The sequence below is a fragment of the Castor canadensis genome, chromosome 1, assembly GCF_047511655.1.
Source record: "Castor canadensis chromosome 1, mCasCan1.hap1v2, whole genome shotgun sequence".
NCBI lineage: Eukaryota > Metazoa > Chordata > Mammalia > Rodentia > Castoridae > Castor > Castor canadensis.
The window spans coordinates 72,166,985-72,184,328 of record NC_133386.1 but is presented as its reverse complement, the minus strand read 5'-3'; the positions used below and the strand labels follow the sequence as shown (position 1 = coordinate 72,184,328).

The 17,344-nt window shown below is 40.8% G+C and overlaps 2 protein-coding genes across 7 annotated transcripts in view; one reads left to right on the top strand and one right to left on the bottom strand.

Annotated features, from left to right (window-relative positions):
• Positions 1-10,889, bottom strand: part of Casp8ap2 (caspase 8 associated protein 2) — a 36,419-nt gene extending 25,530 nt beyond the window's left edge. For 5 of the 6 annotated variants that reach the window (XM_074078107.1, XM_074078116.1, XM_074078131.1 and 2 more), the window contains exons 1-2: positions 10,638-10,889; positions 489-571 (exon numbers count right to left, since the gene is read on the bottom strand). In XM_074078107.1, coding sequence (XP_073934208.1) covers positions 489-543 — 55 coding nt within the window. In that variant the 5' untranslated portion in view covers positions 544-571; positions 10,638-10,889. The remainder of the gene's footprint in view (positions 1-488; positions 572-10,637) is intronic. The other variant, XM_074078134.1, reaches the window with a different exon arrangement.
• A 203-nt stretch (positions 10,890-11,092) lies between these two features.
• LOC141421484 (CASP8-associated protein 2-like) lies at positions 11,093-15,462 on the top strand. The gene is made up of 2 exons (XM_074067213.1): positions 11,093-11,274; positions 14,838-15,462. Exons 1-2 carry the CDS (start codon positions 11,093-11,095, stop codon positions 15,433-15,435), a joined length of 780 nt encoding a protein of 259 aa, XP_073923314.1. The 3' UTR covers positions 15,436-15,462.
• The last annotated feature ends 1,882 nt before the right edge of the window (positions 15,463-17,344 follow it).

Here is a 17,344-nt window from a genome sequence, read left to right as displayed (position 1 = left end):
CCTGAAAGCACATAATGAGAAAGTTCAGTCAGGCACAGTGGTGTGTGCTTGTAGTCCCAGCCTTAAATGAGGCTGAAGTAGAAGAATCACACGAACCTAGGAGTTCCAGTCTAGCCTGGTCAACATAGTGAGATCCTCTTCACACCCTCAATAAAAAGAGGGTCAGGATATAGCTCACTGGTAGTGTGCTTGTCTAGCAAGTGCAAGGCTCTCTGCTGAATCCTTGGCACCGCAAAAACAAAACAGAAACAGGTTCACGTTTACTAAGCACTCCCTATGTTTTAGAGAGAAAAAGTTGGTAATGACAGTTCCCCATGAGAATAAGTAAAAGATTTTGTAATTTGAATATTAAGTGAGGCTAACGGTAGGTACATAGCTCAATGATAGAGTATATGCCTACCATCTGCAAGGCCCTGGATTCAATTTCCATCACCAAAAATTAAAAAATAAAAAGTGAATTGAGAAAGACAATTGAAAGTACCTCTTACCAGAAAAGATATCAAATAAACTCGCTCCATCACCATTGTCCTCATCTGCTGCCATGATCCTATTTTCTTTTGATAGATGCCATCTAAGGTATTAAATATAAAGATTTTTCCACAGTTAGAGTAAACTTAGCTTCAAGTTAAAAAAGCAATTTAAAAATCTGGACACAAAATTTAAAACTTGTTAATATGGTTAAGCCATGCACAAGTAAATGATGCTAATTTTATAAATATACAAACATGTGCAAGGCCTTAGATCCAATCCCCAGCACTTCAGGGAAAAAAAAATCATAAAATATGAATTACTAAAATAAGAACCATCACCACTAAAAACAAACACATACACACATTAATATTAACAAGAAATACATGCAAAAAATTTAAAACTCACTTAGACCTTATAGAAAAATGGGCAAAAAATAGACATTAAGCACTGGCAGAGTAGCTCAAGAGTGAGGCGCTGAGGTCCAACCTCAGAACCACCAAAAGAAAAGGCTGAAAGGGTTGGAGGCATGGCTCGACTCAGGTGGTAAAGCACTTGCCTAGCAGGAGGCCCTGGGTTCAATCCTGAGTACTACAAAAATAAATAAATAACTAATAAAGTAAAAACACTTCTTACAACTAAAAGATGTTAATTGCAGTGATAATGAAGGAAATAAAAATTAAGACAATGAGATATGTTGTAGAGAAAGGCATTGCCATAGTCTGGCCTGAGCACTAGGCTTACCAAGGAATTTGGCTGGAGACTAAGAAGACTTGGGAGGGTTTCAGGAGGGTTCTCACAATTTTGAGAACTAATAAAATGTGGCTCACTGTGCCTAAAATGTTCATAAAACAATATGGCTTATGCTAACTATCTACATTCCTTCTGGGATTCTAAAATTTTGGTAAATGCCAGGCAAAGGAAAGCTTATGTGGCTAGCCCCCAATAAAAACCCTAGGTACTAAGTCTCTAATGAGCTTCCCTTATAGACAACATTTCATGCATATGGCCATAAACTGAGCACATCCAGTTAACTACCACTCTAGCACCCTAGAAAATCTCCTCATACCCCCCTGTAGACATGATTCACTTCCAAATGTTGGCAAAGAAAGTATACACATTGTGCATGGAACTTTCATTGTATAGTTAGGACCTGATTATCTATAGAGGTGTAGGGGGATTTGTGGGGATATGTATAGATTCCAAATGAGAATCTGGTGAAATTCCAAATCAGAATTTGCTGATGGTGTCATCAGCAAAACATGAAGGAAAGCTATTAAGGTATACATAGAGAACTATAAATCAAACAACATGGCTGGAATGGACCTTAGGTAGAACAGGATTGGGAGGTAAGATTGCCAGCTTCATTCAGAGAAGACACTAAATGACAGGCCAAGGAATCTGGGCTTGAGCTTTCAGAAGCCAGGAGCCCTGAAGGCTTTTAAATCAGAAACATCAATATAAATAAATGAGACAAAAGAAAAAAAATGAGAAAATTAATGCAATTAAATGTGTGAGATGAACTAGAAAGACAAAGTATAGAAAAAGAAACTGGGAAGGAGGCTATTCTAAGCAAGCACATGATAAAGACTTAATCCACTATGAGAAAATTAAGATGAAAATAATGTATACAATGAGGTATAATTATGGAAGAAGGAAAGTGAATGGGGTAAATGCCTGGATGTGGAAGGTACTGACTTACAACAGACTTACCATCTCCAACACCCACTGTAAATTGCAAATGTCCTAAGATGAAATTCATTTAAGATACTAACCTACGAAATATTGTAACTTAACTTAAAATACCGTACATCTATTGTTACCCTTGTGATCATGAGGCTGACTGGGAGCTGTGGCTCGCTGCTACCACCCAGCATCATGAAAGAAGCTTTCTACCACGTGTTGTTCATGCAGTTAAAGAAGAAAATCCAAAATTCAAAGTACTGTTTTTCTTGAATGCGTACTGCTTTTGCACCATTATGAAGTCCAAAAATCTTAAGTTAAGGGCCATCTATATAAACAACCATCTCTCTTGCCTCAATTCACCCTCAAGCCAGAAGCTAACTTTGACTCTGTCTTCACCCCACACCACTTTCATGCTTTCCTTTTTTCTCCTTTGTTGGTGAACCCAGAGCACCATGCATGCTAAACTTGAGCTTTATCCGAGTTACACCCAGTCCCCACACTCATTTTCAAGTACCCGGAAATTCTTAGTGATTTTATTTAAATGTCTCTTGAATTTAATGTTTCCTTTGCACTTAAGTCATTCCAGTTTTATTTATGATTATTTCTCAAATTATTACAAGTCTCCTCAAGTTTCCATACTACCAAAATTTTTGTCTTTTCACTTTCCACATGGAAGCTAAAATTAATGTTTCACGTCCAGATTTAAACAACAAAAAAAGCCTAACCAAAACAATCAAGTTAAACTTGCAAAGAACTCAAAATATTTACAGAAATTATCTACCACTACTTTTGTAAACACCTCATGCTGCTCCTCTTACTTACACAGAATCTATTGATTCTCTTACCAGCAAGACATATGTTAACTTGTTATTTTTATCTACTTGCTTTGGTGGTATTGGGGTTTGAACTCAGGGCCTCATGCATGCTAGGCAGGTGCTCTACCACTTGAGCCACTCCACCAGCACATAGCTCATACATTATTGAGGAACAGGGATGGCAGTACAATGCATAAAAATATATTCATATATACAGTATTCTTTCCAGGATATTAGTTTTGTACCATTGGGCTGAGGATATAGCTATAGCACTTGTCTAGCACATGAAGGCTCTCTAGGTTCAATCCCCAGCATCACCAAAAAAATAATCTATGCAGTATAATTCCAGCTATTTGGGAGTCAGATAACAGGAAGACTGTGGTTCAAAGTCAGCCTGGACAAAAAGTTAGTGAGACCCCCATCTCAACAAGTAAGCCAGGAACAATAGTACTTATCTGTAAACCCAACTACACGGGAGGCATAGGTAGAAGAATAAGTCTCAGAACAGCCTGGGCAAAAAGCAAGAACATAGTTTAAAAAAAATAACCTAAAAGCAAAATGGGCTGGAGATGTGACTCAAGTGGCAAAGTACTTGTCTGACAAGCAGAAGGCACTGAGCTCAAATCCTAGTACTACAAAAAAATAATAATAATCTGCACATTAATAGCATTATCCAAAGCATACCAGCACAGCTGAATGCAGCAAGCCCTGAAAAGAAATTTTGTCTTACACACAATACCCTTAATCTAGATGCCCACTCTCCTTTTTTCCTCTCATCCCAGTACAGCCAGACTTCTGTCTTGCAGGGGCTTTAGCTTCATTTTCCTTCTCATGCTTACACCCTTTGTCCTGTGTCCACAACTTAGCAGCCTCATTCTTCCTAATTCCTCCGCCCATCAAGATATCTTTGTTTTTTTCTTTCTTCTTGAAGGGAAGACCTATATCATCATCCGTCAGTTTCAGACAGGATTAGTTCCAGGTCCTACCCACCATACCATAATCCATACATGCTCAAGTTCCGCATGTAAAATGGCACAGTATTTGTTTTAGTATTCTACTCCTGTTTTCCTCATAAACCCTAGTTTGGCAAATGATTCTGCAAAACTAAAGATTTTTCAAGAATTTCTGTATCACATCAGACAAAGGACTGATAACCAGAATATACAGGGAACTTAAAAAACTAAATTCTCCCAAAACTAATGAATCAATAAAGAAATGGGCACGTGAACTAAACAGAACTTTCTCAAAAGGAGAAATTCAAATGGCCAGAAAACACATGAAAAAATGCTCACCATCTCTAGCAATAAAGGAAATGCAAATTAAAACCACGCTAAGATTCCACCTCACCCCTGTTAGAATAGCCATCATCAGCAACACCACCAACAACAGGTGTTGGCGAGGATGCGGGGAAAAAGGAACCCTCTTACACTGTTGGTGGGAATGTAGACTAGTACAACCACTCTGGAAAAAAATTTGGAGGCTACTTAAAAAGCTAAACATTGATCTACCATTTGATCCAGCAATACCACTCTTGGGGATATACCCAAAAGACTGTTACTCCAGAGGCACCTGCACATCCATGTTTATTGCGGCACTATTCACAATAGCCAAGTTATGGAAACAGCCAAGATGCCCCACCACTGACAAATGGATTAAGAAAATGTGCTATCTATACACAATGGAATTTCATGCAGCCATGAAGAAGAACGAAATGTTATCATTCGCTGGTAAATGGATGGAATTGGAGAACATCATTCTGAGTGAGGTTAGCCTGGCTCAAAAAACCAAAAATCGTATGTTCTCCCTCATATGTGGACATTAGATCAAGGGCAAACACAACAAGGGGATTGGACTATGAGCACATGATAAAAGCGAGAGCACACAAGGGAGAGGTGAGGATAGGTAAGACACCTAAAAAACTAGCTAGCATTTGTTGCCCTTAATGCAGAGAAACTAAAGCAGATACCTTAAAGCAACTGAGGCCAATAGGAAAAGGGGACCAGGTACTAGAGAAAAGGTTAGATCAAAAAGACTTAACCTAGAAGGTAACACACACGCACAGGAAATCAATGTGAGTCAATGCCCTGTATAGCTATCCTTATCTCAACCAGCAAAACCCCTTGTTCCTTCCTATTATTGCTTATACTCTCTCTCCAACAAAATTAGAAATAAGGGCAAAATAGTTTCTGCTGGGTATTGAGGGGGGGGAGAGGGAGGGGGCGGAGTGGGTGGTAAGGGAGGGGGTGGGGGCATGGGGGAGAAATGAACCAAGCCTTGTATGCACATATGAATAATAAAAGAAAAATGAAAAAAAAATTAAAATTAAATAAAATTAGTTTGTAAAAAAAAAAAAAAAAAAAAGAATTTCTGTATCAGAGCCAGGCATAGTAGTGAATGCCTGTAATCTCAGTACTCGGGAGACTGAGGCAGAAAGATCATGAGTTCAAGGACAGCCTGGACTACACAATGAAACCCTCTCTCAAAAAAAAAAAAGTCTCTGTGTGTGTGTGTGTGTGTGTGTGTGTGTGTAATGCACAAGGCCCTGAGTTTAATCTCCAGCACCAAATTATCTAGCTAGCTAGCTCATATTAGAGCAGAAACATCTATACCTGTAGTTCCTAAAATAGTCTATATACTTTAACTCTAATATATATATCATTGGGGATAGAACCAAGACCTTGCACATGTGAGGCAAACACTCCACCATGGAGCTACATCCCCAGCCCTTAATTCCATAATACCTTGATTTTATCATTCCGTTTCCTCTTGGAATGTTCATCCAGTTCTCAAACCCAACAACCATACAAGAGTCTTTTCTATATACAAAGTCAATCCTCATTCCCTTATTTTATTGACACATTGAACAATGTTATTACTGCATTCAGCAACCTCTATTGCAAAAACTTCCTTTCTTAACTATGTTCTTAGGCTACAGGAAACATCAGAAACACCCAGAGAATTAAAATGCTAGACTTATATAGGCTCTATCCTCAAAGTTTCCAAATTATTAAGTCTAGGGTTAGGCTTGAGACTGTATTTCTCATGCTTGGTGTACTACTATTTTAGACCAGTGCTAATAGAATTTTCTATGACAAATAAGAATGTTTTATTATCTGTGCTTTCAAACAGGGTAGCTAAAAGCACTGCTTATAGCTACTAACACAAGAAATATGCACAGTGAGGCTGCGTGTATTAGTTTCCTAATGCTCTAACAAATTACTGCAAACTTAGTGCCTTAAACAACACAACTTTATCTTATAGTTCTGTAAGTATGAAGACTCACTGAACTAAAATCAAGATGCCAGCAAGGTTGCATTCTTTTTGAGGTTGTGAGAGAGATTAGAATCTGTTCTTCACATTTTCCAGCTTCTAAAAGCTGCCTACATTCCTTGGCTGGTGGATCCTTCCTCTACCTTCAAAATCAACAGCCTACCATCTTCTTTCCTCTCCAACCTCTGCTGCCAAAGCGACATCTGAGCACTCTCAGTCTCTACCTCTCTACTTGTCATCACATGGACTTTCCCAACTCCTGTCCTTCTGTATCCCCTTATAAGCCTAAACACACTGGGGCCACCTGAATAATACATGATACTCTCTCTCTCCCCACTTCCAAATCCTGAATCACATCTGCAAAGCATTTTTCTCCATATAAGGTAACATTCACAGGCACCAGGGATTAGGATATGGGCATCTTTTGGAGCCACTTGGTGGAAACTGTTTTTATTTAATTAACTTAAGAATTTAATAGCCACATGTGGCCAGAAGGTATTATACTGGATAACACAGACCAAGAACTACCTGAAGTTTTATAAATCTCTGTATTCCCAATACTTAGTAAGCATAAATGCTTACTAAAAATAAAGAAATCAGCCCAAAAGACTAAAGCAGGTAAAATATATTTCTAAGTTCATTAACTGAAGCTCACTGTTTATTCTTAAAAGGATCACTCATTGGCCTCACTCAAAGCCTACTTTGTTTCATTTTCCATGAAAAACTCACACCTAAAGGATTTCAGAGAGCTATGGCCATTACAATTTCAATAACATCAGCAATAAGATCCTAGAGATAATACATTTTTATAAATACAACCCATCAAGTCCAAAACAAAGAGCCATCTTCTTTCCATCAATATCTGCTCACATTCTTACAACTATACTTCTTGTAGTACTAAATTTCCCAATAGCCTACTGATGCAATATTCCCTCCATTTATCCCCATTCTTGCCATTTCAATGTTTCAGACCCCATAATACCTACCTAATTTCCTACTCCAAACACATGCCACACAAAACTACCAGATTAATTCTTCTACAGTAATTCTGCTCATGTCTTTCTCAAAATCTATTACTTTCCAGTATCTATTAAATAAAGTTCAAACTCCTTCCTTGATTTACACTGGTGCCTACCTTTCTAGCCCTACTCAAGACTCACTACTTCAATGTTTCCAAACTCCCAACATCCAATTAAACTGGGCTCCTGTTTGCAAACACACTTCCTGACACCATCTCCCCAGATCTTTTCCCCACCATGCGTAGTTATGAGTTCATAATGAAGTCCACTGTACATACGCACAGATTAGAAGGTTGAAGGCAAGACTAAAATGTGAGGTTTTATAAAGCTGGGGAACATACTGCATGATTAAGAGGGATTGGGAGCTGGGGAGCTGGTGGCTCCCACCTGAAATCCTAGCTACTTGGGAGGCTGAGATCAGGAGGATCACAGTTTGAGGCCAGACTGGCAAATAGTTTCCCAGCTCCAAAATAACCAGAGCAAAATGGACTGGAAGTGTGGTTCAAATGGTAGAACACCTGTTTTCTAAGTGTAAAGTCCTGAGTTCAAACCTAGTTCTACCCCCCACCCCCTCCCAAAAAAAAACGGCATTGGGGTAACTAATTACATTTTTAAGCACGGAATACTGCAATCAAATTGTATTTCAGAAATTTAATCTACCAAGAGTATGGAAAGCATTAGTGGCAAGGGAGATGGAAAGGCTATCAAAATACGCAGGACAAAATAAGTGGTCAGTTTAAGCTATTAGTAGAGAAAATAAAGACAAGAACAGATCTGAGATTTCTGTGGTAGAATCAATAAGATTTAATAGAAAGTATATGTCCACTCTTCCTAATTCATATTGTTCTTCACATCACAGCCTGAGTCGTCTTTTCAAAATGCAAATCGGATCATGTTCCTCCCCTCTGCTTAACACCTTTCAGTGCTTCTTACTGATTGCAAGATAAAGCTCACATTCTGCCACAATTCTGCTTATAAAATCATGCATGATTCCACCTAACCAACCAGTATTACTCTGCATGATTCTTCTTGATTCCCCAGCAGTCTATGCTCTGGTCATACTGGCTTTCTTTTAGCTCCTTGAACACGGTGTTGGCTCCCTCCCACCCAAGGGGTCTGCGGAGGGTACTCTCTGCTTAACAGTCTACCTTTACTCAACTCTTGACATTTTGGCTTAAATAATGATGAGTCTCCCTTGTCCACGCTCCTCCTCACTAGGTCAAACTCTCAGTTATATATTCTTATATTAGTATGTCCATCCCCACATAACTTCCTACAGTTCAAGATTACATTTTTGTGGGATTCCTAAAAATATGTCCATTTCCCCACTAAACAGTAAGCTTCATGAGAACAAAGACCATCTCTGTACTATACAACACTGTACTGTCAGCTCCTTTCAGCACAAGGTCTGGCAGGTTGGTAATAAAATAGTATTTGTTGAATGAATGAAATTCCTCCCCCTCCTTTTTGGTGGTACTGAGGTTTGAACTCAAGGCCTTGTGCTTGCTAGGCTGGCGCTCAACCACTTGCACCACACCCCCAGCCTTTATTGCTTTAGTTATTTTTCAAATAGGGTCTTAAGTTGTGCCCTGACCTGCCTGGACTTCAGTTCTCCTATTTACCCCTTCCCTGTAGCTGGAATGACAGACCCACCACCCCCAGCTCTTTACTGGTTGAGATGGGTGTCTTAAACTTTTTGATAGAGCCAGCTTCAAACCACAATCCTCTTGATCTCTACTCCTCAAGTAGGCATGAGCCACAGCACCCAGCTGAAATTCCCAATACGTTAAAGAGGACTCTGAAGTTTCTAATTTGATAACAAGGTGGAAGTTGTGTTTTTAATGGGAATAGAGAAATAAAGAAGACAATTATCATCTGTATAGCATTCAGACTCAGGTTATCTAACAAGAGTTAGAAATAGTATGTTGCACAAGAGTAAACATTGTATGTATGGTTGGGTCCAGCAGTATCTTGGTGATAGTTGAGATTATACTCTTAAAATCACAATGGCCAGTGATTCTCCTGGAAAGAAAGGGAGGGAGAAGAGGAAGAAGCATCTTCAATATCAAAATATTTTGGGAAGAGGGATGGTTTTACACTTGCTCTCTCCTTCCCCCATTTGAGGATCTCATATATAATGAGAGTTACTAGTGACAGGAGTGGTGCATCTGTGAAAAGTACAGAGGCAAAATCATAAAAGCTGAGAACCATAATGATTAAAACACAGTTGCTGTGCTGAGGATGTTGGTCAGTGGTGGAGCGTGTGCTCGGTCTTCAGCACCAAAAGCTCACTTATCCATACTTAATCTCTTGAAGAATAATTTCAATTAATTCAGATATGAAAGCAAAGAAGATGAGAGAAGGATCATCTAGTCTTTTTTAATAGGACAATGTCTTAAAAGGCAGTCAATGTCATAAAGGCAGTCTGAAGGAGTTTTCTTTTTTAAAAAATTGAGACAAGCAAGCATTTCTAGAGAAAAAGGAAAAAGCTAAAGGAGGAGGGTGTGTATTTCTAGGCGCTGAAGATGTGAGGGACAAGTAACAAATGCTGTCACACACTGCACATTTACTGTGCCACGTACTAACCTAGCTGCTCTAAATACATTAGCTCGCTTTAAGTCCTCCTTAAATTCCGATGAGGCCCATATTATACTTAATCCCATTTTACAGATGAGGACACTGCCACTGTCGATTAAGAAATTTGTACAGGGCCAACAGCTGATACGTGGAAGAGCTGGGATTGAACGCCAGGCCTGTCTCTAAAGCCAGAAGACCAAAATCAAGAATATTCATTAGAGAACAAAGATTTTTTTTTTTTAACAGGGGACAATATCTTGTAAAATAGCAGGGAATGCTAGGAGAAAATAATCTGGGGTATGGAGGTCGGGTAAGAGAATTCTTGCGCTGATGACCTCGGTTCCCCTCCAAAGAGGAGCCGAGGGAAATGCGGGAGGGCATGGACGAGAGGCAAGAGTTTTAGAGCTGTGGAGAACAGGGGAGGAGAGGAGAGCCCAGGAGAGGGTCGGAAAGTCAGAGTCAACGTCAGCCGGCTCCTGCAGCACAAATCCTGAGTGTCGGGGGTGGTTCCGGGTGCTGCAGAGACCAAGATAAACAATGTCTCTCGGCGCAACAGCCAACATCAGTGACCAGCTGACGTCAAGGAAAACCAGTTCTCCCTAGAATCCCACCCGAGTGCTTTCGGGAGTAGGAACCAAGGTAAAATTGGGGGAGGGGTGGGACAACTGGACGAAAGGGCAATTTCTTCATGCGTTAGCCCCCAGCCCCCTATCAGACCCTCTCGAGGGATCCCCAAGGGCCCCCGAATGGCCAGCAGTGAGAGTCCACAAGCTGCAGCCGAGGGCAAGGGGAACGTGGATACCTGCGGTCCCCGGACGTCAGGCGCGGCCCTTTCCCCACGATATGGCCCGTTCCAGGTGGGCTCCTCCCGACTCTCTGGCTTCCTGGGCGCCGCCGGCCTCCGCTGAGGACACTACCGCACCATGCAGCCTCTTCACTTGGAGCCCCGAGCCAAGCGGGTCCCTACAGCAACTTACCCGCCCTCTCCGGCCCAAGACAACCCGGGTTCCTTTCTAGACACCGAGGTCTTGCTGGGTTTCTCCACCAATACCAGCCCGCAGTCAGGACGCGGAGGCGGGACTGAGTGTTCACAACCAATCAGATCAGACGTAAAGCACGTCCCGGCGCACACAACTAGTTCCCGCCTTTGGAAGGGAGGAAAAAGAAAACACGGTTGGCGCCAAACACTGGTACTCTTCAGCGAGGTCTTAGCGAACGGGGCGGGGAGGGGCGGGGCGTAAGGTCCGGGGGGCCGTGATGGGGCGGGACTTTTTACGGAAGGGGCGGAAGCTGGAGGAGGTGTGGGCGGGGCCTGAGGAAAGTTCTTTAACGAAAAGAAAAAGTGAGTTCTCAGAAGACGTGGTCATATTAGTCCTTTATTCTAGAGATTCCACTGGGTGTCAAGTACGTTCCAGCCCTAGAGCTGGGACGCTGGCTCAGTAAAGTTGAATAAACTTGGGCCCCGGTGGTTCACGCCTGTAATCCTAGCTATTCAGGAGGTAGAGATCAGGAGGACCGCGGTTCCAAGCCAGCCTGGGCAAATAGTTCACAAGACCCTATCTCGAAAAAAATCCATCATAAAAAAAAGGGCTAGCGGAGCGACTCCAGGTGTAGGCCCTGAGTTTCAAACCCCATTACCGCAAAAAAAAAGGTGAATAAACTTGTTCCCTGCCCTTAGATGCTTTCCTGGGTGATAGGCAGATGATTTAGAACAGGGTGTCGGGAGCTTGGAGGCCATATTAAGTTAGTGGGGTGAGAGAGTTTTTAGAAGAAAACTTGCAGGGAGCAGGAGTGCTGGTAGAGCTAGCCTCTAAACAAAGCCACCTCTCCCGGGCTATATGTCAGTCTCCCAATTATTTATTTACTTACTGTTTATGTTTACGTACTGAGGTTTGTACACAAGGCCTCACACTTGCTAGACAGGTGCTCTACCCATGTGAGCTACTCCGCCAGTCTGTCTTATGTTTTCTTGAGATAGGGTCTCTCTATTGTCCTGGACTGGCCTCGAACCGCGATTCTCCTTCTCTTGTCTGCCTCCCAAGTAGAATTACAGGTGTGTGCCCACTGGCACCAGTCTCCCAATCTTGATCCCTACTCTCTTCCTCATGCTTGTCCATTTTAGTCAAAATAATTGTCATATCAACTTAACTACCTTTTTTTTAAGAAACGAAACAAAACAAAACAGGCCTCAAACATTTTGCCTGAGCCTCCTAGGTGGGTGCAGGCGTGCCTCATCATGCTTAACTGTACTACATATTTTTTTTTTCTTCTTGGGGGGAGTGAGTCCTGGGGGGTTAACTCAGGAACCGGCGCTTGTTAGGCAGGCACTCTACCACTTGAGCCATGCCTCCAGCCCCCTCTACTACTTTTACGTGTCTGAAAAGGCCCTTATTTTGGAGACTATATTCTGGGAGAGCACTGACTTCCTAGATCCTTCCTGCTCAACTTTGCTTTGGAAGAGAACTTAGATGGATAATTATTCCAAGTAAAGGAGCCAGCTAGGAAGGGATAGAGGGTTTACACAGCAACCACAAAGCAGCCATTGTTGCTGGGGTAGGAAGTGAGGGGCTCCCAAGTAGTGCAGGGTTACAACACATGCTAGGTACCCAGAAAGGCCTAGGCTCAAACCTCAGCACCAAAAATAAAATGGGTGAGGAGGCTGGAGAGGGAGGCAGGGATCAGATTGTGAAAGGCCATATATTACAAGCAAATATCAAAAGAGCTTGGAATTTACCTTTAAATGATGACAATGTGAAGGGACTACAGAAGTTGTTTGTTGCTAGGTGGTGATTAGAATCCAGGGCTTCCAACATTCTACCACTGAGCTCCCCACACCCCACTTCCTAACATTTGAACGATATCACTGGTTTATATATTCAAAAATTGAATAAAATCAGAAAGAAAAATGCTAAAATGGAAACTAAATTGAAAAGTTTAGACAGAAATAGACCCACCCAGAGAAAATAATGTTTTCAAGTGACATTTGAACAGAGTGCTCTGATTATACATCATTAACTAGATATAATCTAAAGACAAAAAGAACTACATAGAAACCTTATACTCCATGTAATACTTTTACAGTTAGTATTGATATTGTAAGCTTGAAACTATTTTGTATGTATATTGAGGAAAAAGAAGTATGTTGATTTTTTAGGAACCAAGATCTTTAGTGAAAGACTCAAAGAATATCAAAAGAGGAAAAAAAAATCCTATGCTCTTATATGTGGCCTACAAATGTCAACATGAATTCATGATTTTTAAAAATACTTACCTCTTTGTTCTGTTCCTTAGAGTCTGGAAGCAAAGTATCCAAGTCATAATAGCTCATTATCACACCTCAGATCCAGATTACAGACGGGGAAGACAGTCAGTGGTAAAGTGCATCAGGACCCAGTCATGAGACAGATAGAAAGAAAAAATTCAGTCAAAATGTTTTTCTCTTAATAGTACATGAGATACAGCAATCAGAAGACAGTGAACTGTACAATGGATGATGTCAGTCAAAAGACAACATGCGTTCACACTCTCCCCTATAAATAATAAAAAAAAAGACTGTGGTATATAATATCAGTATGGTGGCCAGGTCTCACATATGTGCCATAGCAATATGTGGAAAGGAGGTCTTGAATTTACGTGGAAGGGAAAGTAGACTATGGTAAATTCATGAATTAAAATGATATCCTCATATCAAGACAAGCAACAACAATCATACCTGATAGCATATTTCTGGATGACCAGACAAAAGAAAAAGCATAGGAGAGTACAATTTTATTTCCAAATCCTGTACACTCTTTATATTTTTTAAGGACAAGAACTAAAGTGCTTTTTTTTTTGGTAGTACTGGGGTTTGAACTGAGGGTCTCACAATATCTAGGAAGATGCTCCACCACTTGAGCCACTCCGCCAGTCCCTAAAATAATTTTTTTATGTATTCAAAGATTAGGGTTAGATTAGATGAGGAGGAGGAAGCCTTCACAATGAGATTAATGTCCTTATAAAAGAGGAAGAGACACAAGATCTTTCTCTCTGGCATATGAGGATTTAGCAAGCCACACTAATCTATTGGTAGATTGATCTTAGACTTCCCAGACTCCACAACTATAAGAAATAAATGTTTAAGCCATATTATTGTTACAGTATTCTGTTATACAAGCCCAAACTCACACATTGATTAATATTGGCTATCCATCCTGGATGGTAAGAGTTGCTCTTGGCTCCCTAGTATGAGAAATGGGAGAGGACTTTCCTCAAAGGGAAATGTATGCTCTGCTTTTAGGCAGATAAGGAAGAACAGAGAACTCTTCTTACATCTGTCGATCCTGGGTGACCTGTAGCTCAAAATAATATTTTTGTTTTCAGTGTTGGAGGTAGAAAAGTGCTCTACCACTAAGCCTTATCCTCAGGCCTGTTGGAATTGATAACCCTCTGGTGCGGAAGACAGACACACAAGAGACAGAAAATCTTGGCAAGGCAATTTTGTCTTGATCAAGAGGGTGCAAGCATGTGCTCACTCACGCTAAGCAACACGCAAGCACAAAATGGCTGACAGTGGCTCTTCCTTATATCCCTGATGCAATTGTACCTGCCCCTCACCTGGGATTTGTCCAGGTCAAAGGTTCACATCTTTCCCGATTGGCTAAAAGGCTTGGGGGATGGGTTAGGGCATGCAGTTTGGTGGGCAATGGAGTTGTACAGGAATCCAGAAGAAGAAGCAAGGACCCTTTAAACATGCAAGTCACCTAAAATGGCACACTGAGGAATTTTTAATCTAAGAGTATCACAAATACTTTGATAGAAAAGATAATTTTTCTTACAGGCCCTAGGTCTAAACAATCTTTATGCCAAAGTTCCCTATTTTGAGATGGTATGTGTACATATATATACACCTCCATACTCGTGATCCTCCCACCCTGGCCTACCAAGTGCTGGGATTATAAGCATGAAATATGGCATTCAGCTGTAATAACTTCACTTTTTGTTGTTAATTTCTATTTCTTGATAGATTGTCTGAGTTTCCACATTTTCTAAATAATCATAAAGTCGCAAGGACATCGGATGCAATTAGAACAAAAGATCTCACCTCCAGATCTCCCCATTTGGATGATTGTTCAAAGACTGATCACAGAGTTAAACATGATGTTTCTAAAGATGTATATCATCACACTTTACCGCCAAACCTGGAAAAAGAAGGAAAACCACATTCTGAAACACAGAACACTTCGCATTTGTCTACACCTGTTGAGAAACATTGCACCAATGGAGTTTGGTCTCGTTCTCATCAGGTTGGTGAAGGTAACTCAAATGAGGATAATAGAAGAGGGAGGAAGGCTATTAGACACAGCCAGTATAGCAGAGGAGTGGACAGAACGCGAAAAGACTCGAGCAACAGCTGTGGTAATGGTGAACCAAGGAACACAGAGGCTAGTCCAAGGCTACAAGGACGTCCAGAGAAACATGGTACTGGTGAACCAAAGACTGAAAGCAAAAATTCAAAGTTTAAAAGTAGCACAGATTCAGATTACAAAAGTGAACGCAATACCTCTTCCTGGGAGAAAGAGACGTCTAGAGAAAGGTCACACAATCGAGTAGAATCTGTCTGACTTTCTCCATGCTGTGACTAAAATCCTAGGAAAACACTTAAAAGGAGTAACATTATTTTGGCTCACAGTTTCAAAGGTTTCAATCCATAATGGTAGGGAGGACGTGGTGGAATAGAGTAGTTCTTTTGGCAGCCAGGAAGGAGAGAGAGAGAGAGAGAGAGAGAGAGAGAGAGAGAGAGAGAGAGAGAGAGAGAGAGAGGCTTTCTTCCCACCCCACACACTTTTATTCCATCCCAGCACCCAGCCTATAGGATGGTGCTGTCCACATTCAGCACATTCAGTGTGGGTCTTGGTCCCTTAGTTAATCCTCTTTGGAAATATCCTCACGGACACACTCAGGTATGCTTTACTAATCTCCTAGGTACTTCTCAATCCAATCAAGTTGACAATCAAGATTAACCTCACAACAAGTTACTCATTGCATGTGCTAGAGTAGAGAAATAGCCTCTAGAATTCACAAAGGCTTGGCAATCATCATGCTTTTGTTGTTTTTTTGTGGTGGTGGTAGTAGTAGTTGTAGTGCAAGGGACAGTAACTTTTACTTTGTAAGGATTGAACTTCCAATTAAAAATTAAATATATTTTGAGGTCCTCCTGAGGGAGATAGTGCTCAGCTCTGGGAATTGATGCACTAATGTTATGAGTGATTTGGGACAATATAGAGGAAGCACTATGTGATCTGGTCCTTGAAGGATAACAAGTCAGAGAAGAATTGAGAAAGGAAAACATTCATCTTTTCCTTTTTTTGTAATGAGGTGGGGGGACTGGAGATCAAACCCAGGGTCTTGTGTATACTTGGCAAGCACTCCACTACTAAACTACATCCCCAGCCCAAAAATTCACCTTTTGGACTAGGCGTATGGCTTAAGTGGTAGTGCCTAGCATGCTTGTACTTATCCTGAGTTCACATCCCTGTCCCACCAAAAAAAAAAAAAAAAAATTGTCTTTAAAAAAAAAGAAAAGCAACAAAATTCACCTTTTCACCTTTGTGTGTAAATTAATTTTTGACTTAATTTAAGTATTTATCTATATATTGCATTAATGTGGTTAAAATAGAAATATACGTAATTAAGAAGTCATCCTCCCATCACTGTCTTTGTCCACCCTGTTAGGGAAATCTCTTAGATTATCTCTTCAGTATTTCCCCCCCAGGAGCTAGCGATCAAACTCAGGGCCTCTTACATGATAGGTAAGAACACTAGTACTGAGCTACACCCTCAGCCCAGCCCAGCATTTCTGGTGGTTTTTTTTTTTTTTTTCCGGTGGAGGGTGGGACCGAAGTTTGACCTCAGGGCTTCACACTTGAAAACCAGGCACTTCACCATTTGAGCCACACCTCCAGACCGTTTTGCTCTGATGGAAATGGGGTCTCAAACTATTTGACTAGGCTGGTGTCAAAACGCAATCCTGCTGATCTCAGGCTCCCAAGTAGCTAAGATTACATGTGTGAGCCATCAGTACCTGACTCCGCCCAGAGTTTCTTTTCTTTTCATTTCTTGGATAGTACTGGGGTTGAATTCAGGGATTCTCACTTGCTAAGCACAATACCACTTGAGCCAAGCCTCCAGCTCCTCCCAGTATTTCTTTATGCCAATAAAATATATATTAATTTTTCTGTTTCTTGCATGAAAGGTAGAGCACCCTTTTCAGGTATGTACCATGCTGTTTTCATTTAAAAGTGTATCTTGGAGAATGTTCCACATGGGTCCATTCTCTTATTCTTTTATATAGATGAAACTATATCATTGTGTGCATGTATCATGATTACCTGTTGATGGATATTTTGGTGTTTCCTTCTGTTGCAAATGCAAGCAATACTATAATGAGTCATTGTGCTCATGTCATTTCATCATCTGCAGCCTTTTCTGTTGAATAAATTAATATTATGAAGCACCAAAGTAATAGCTTCC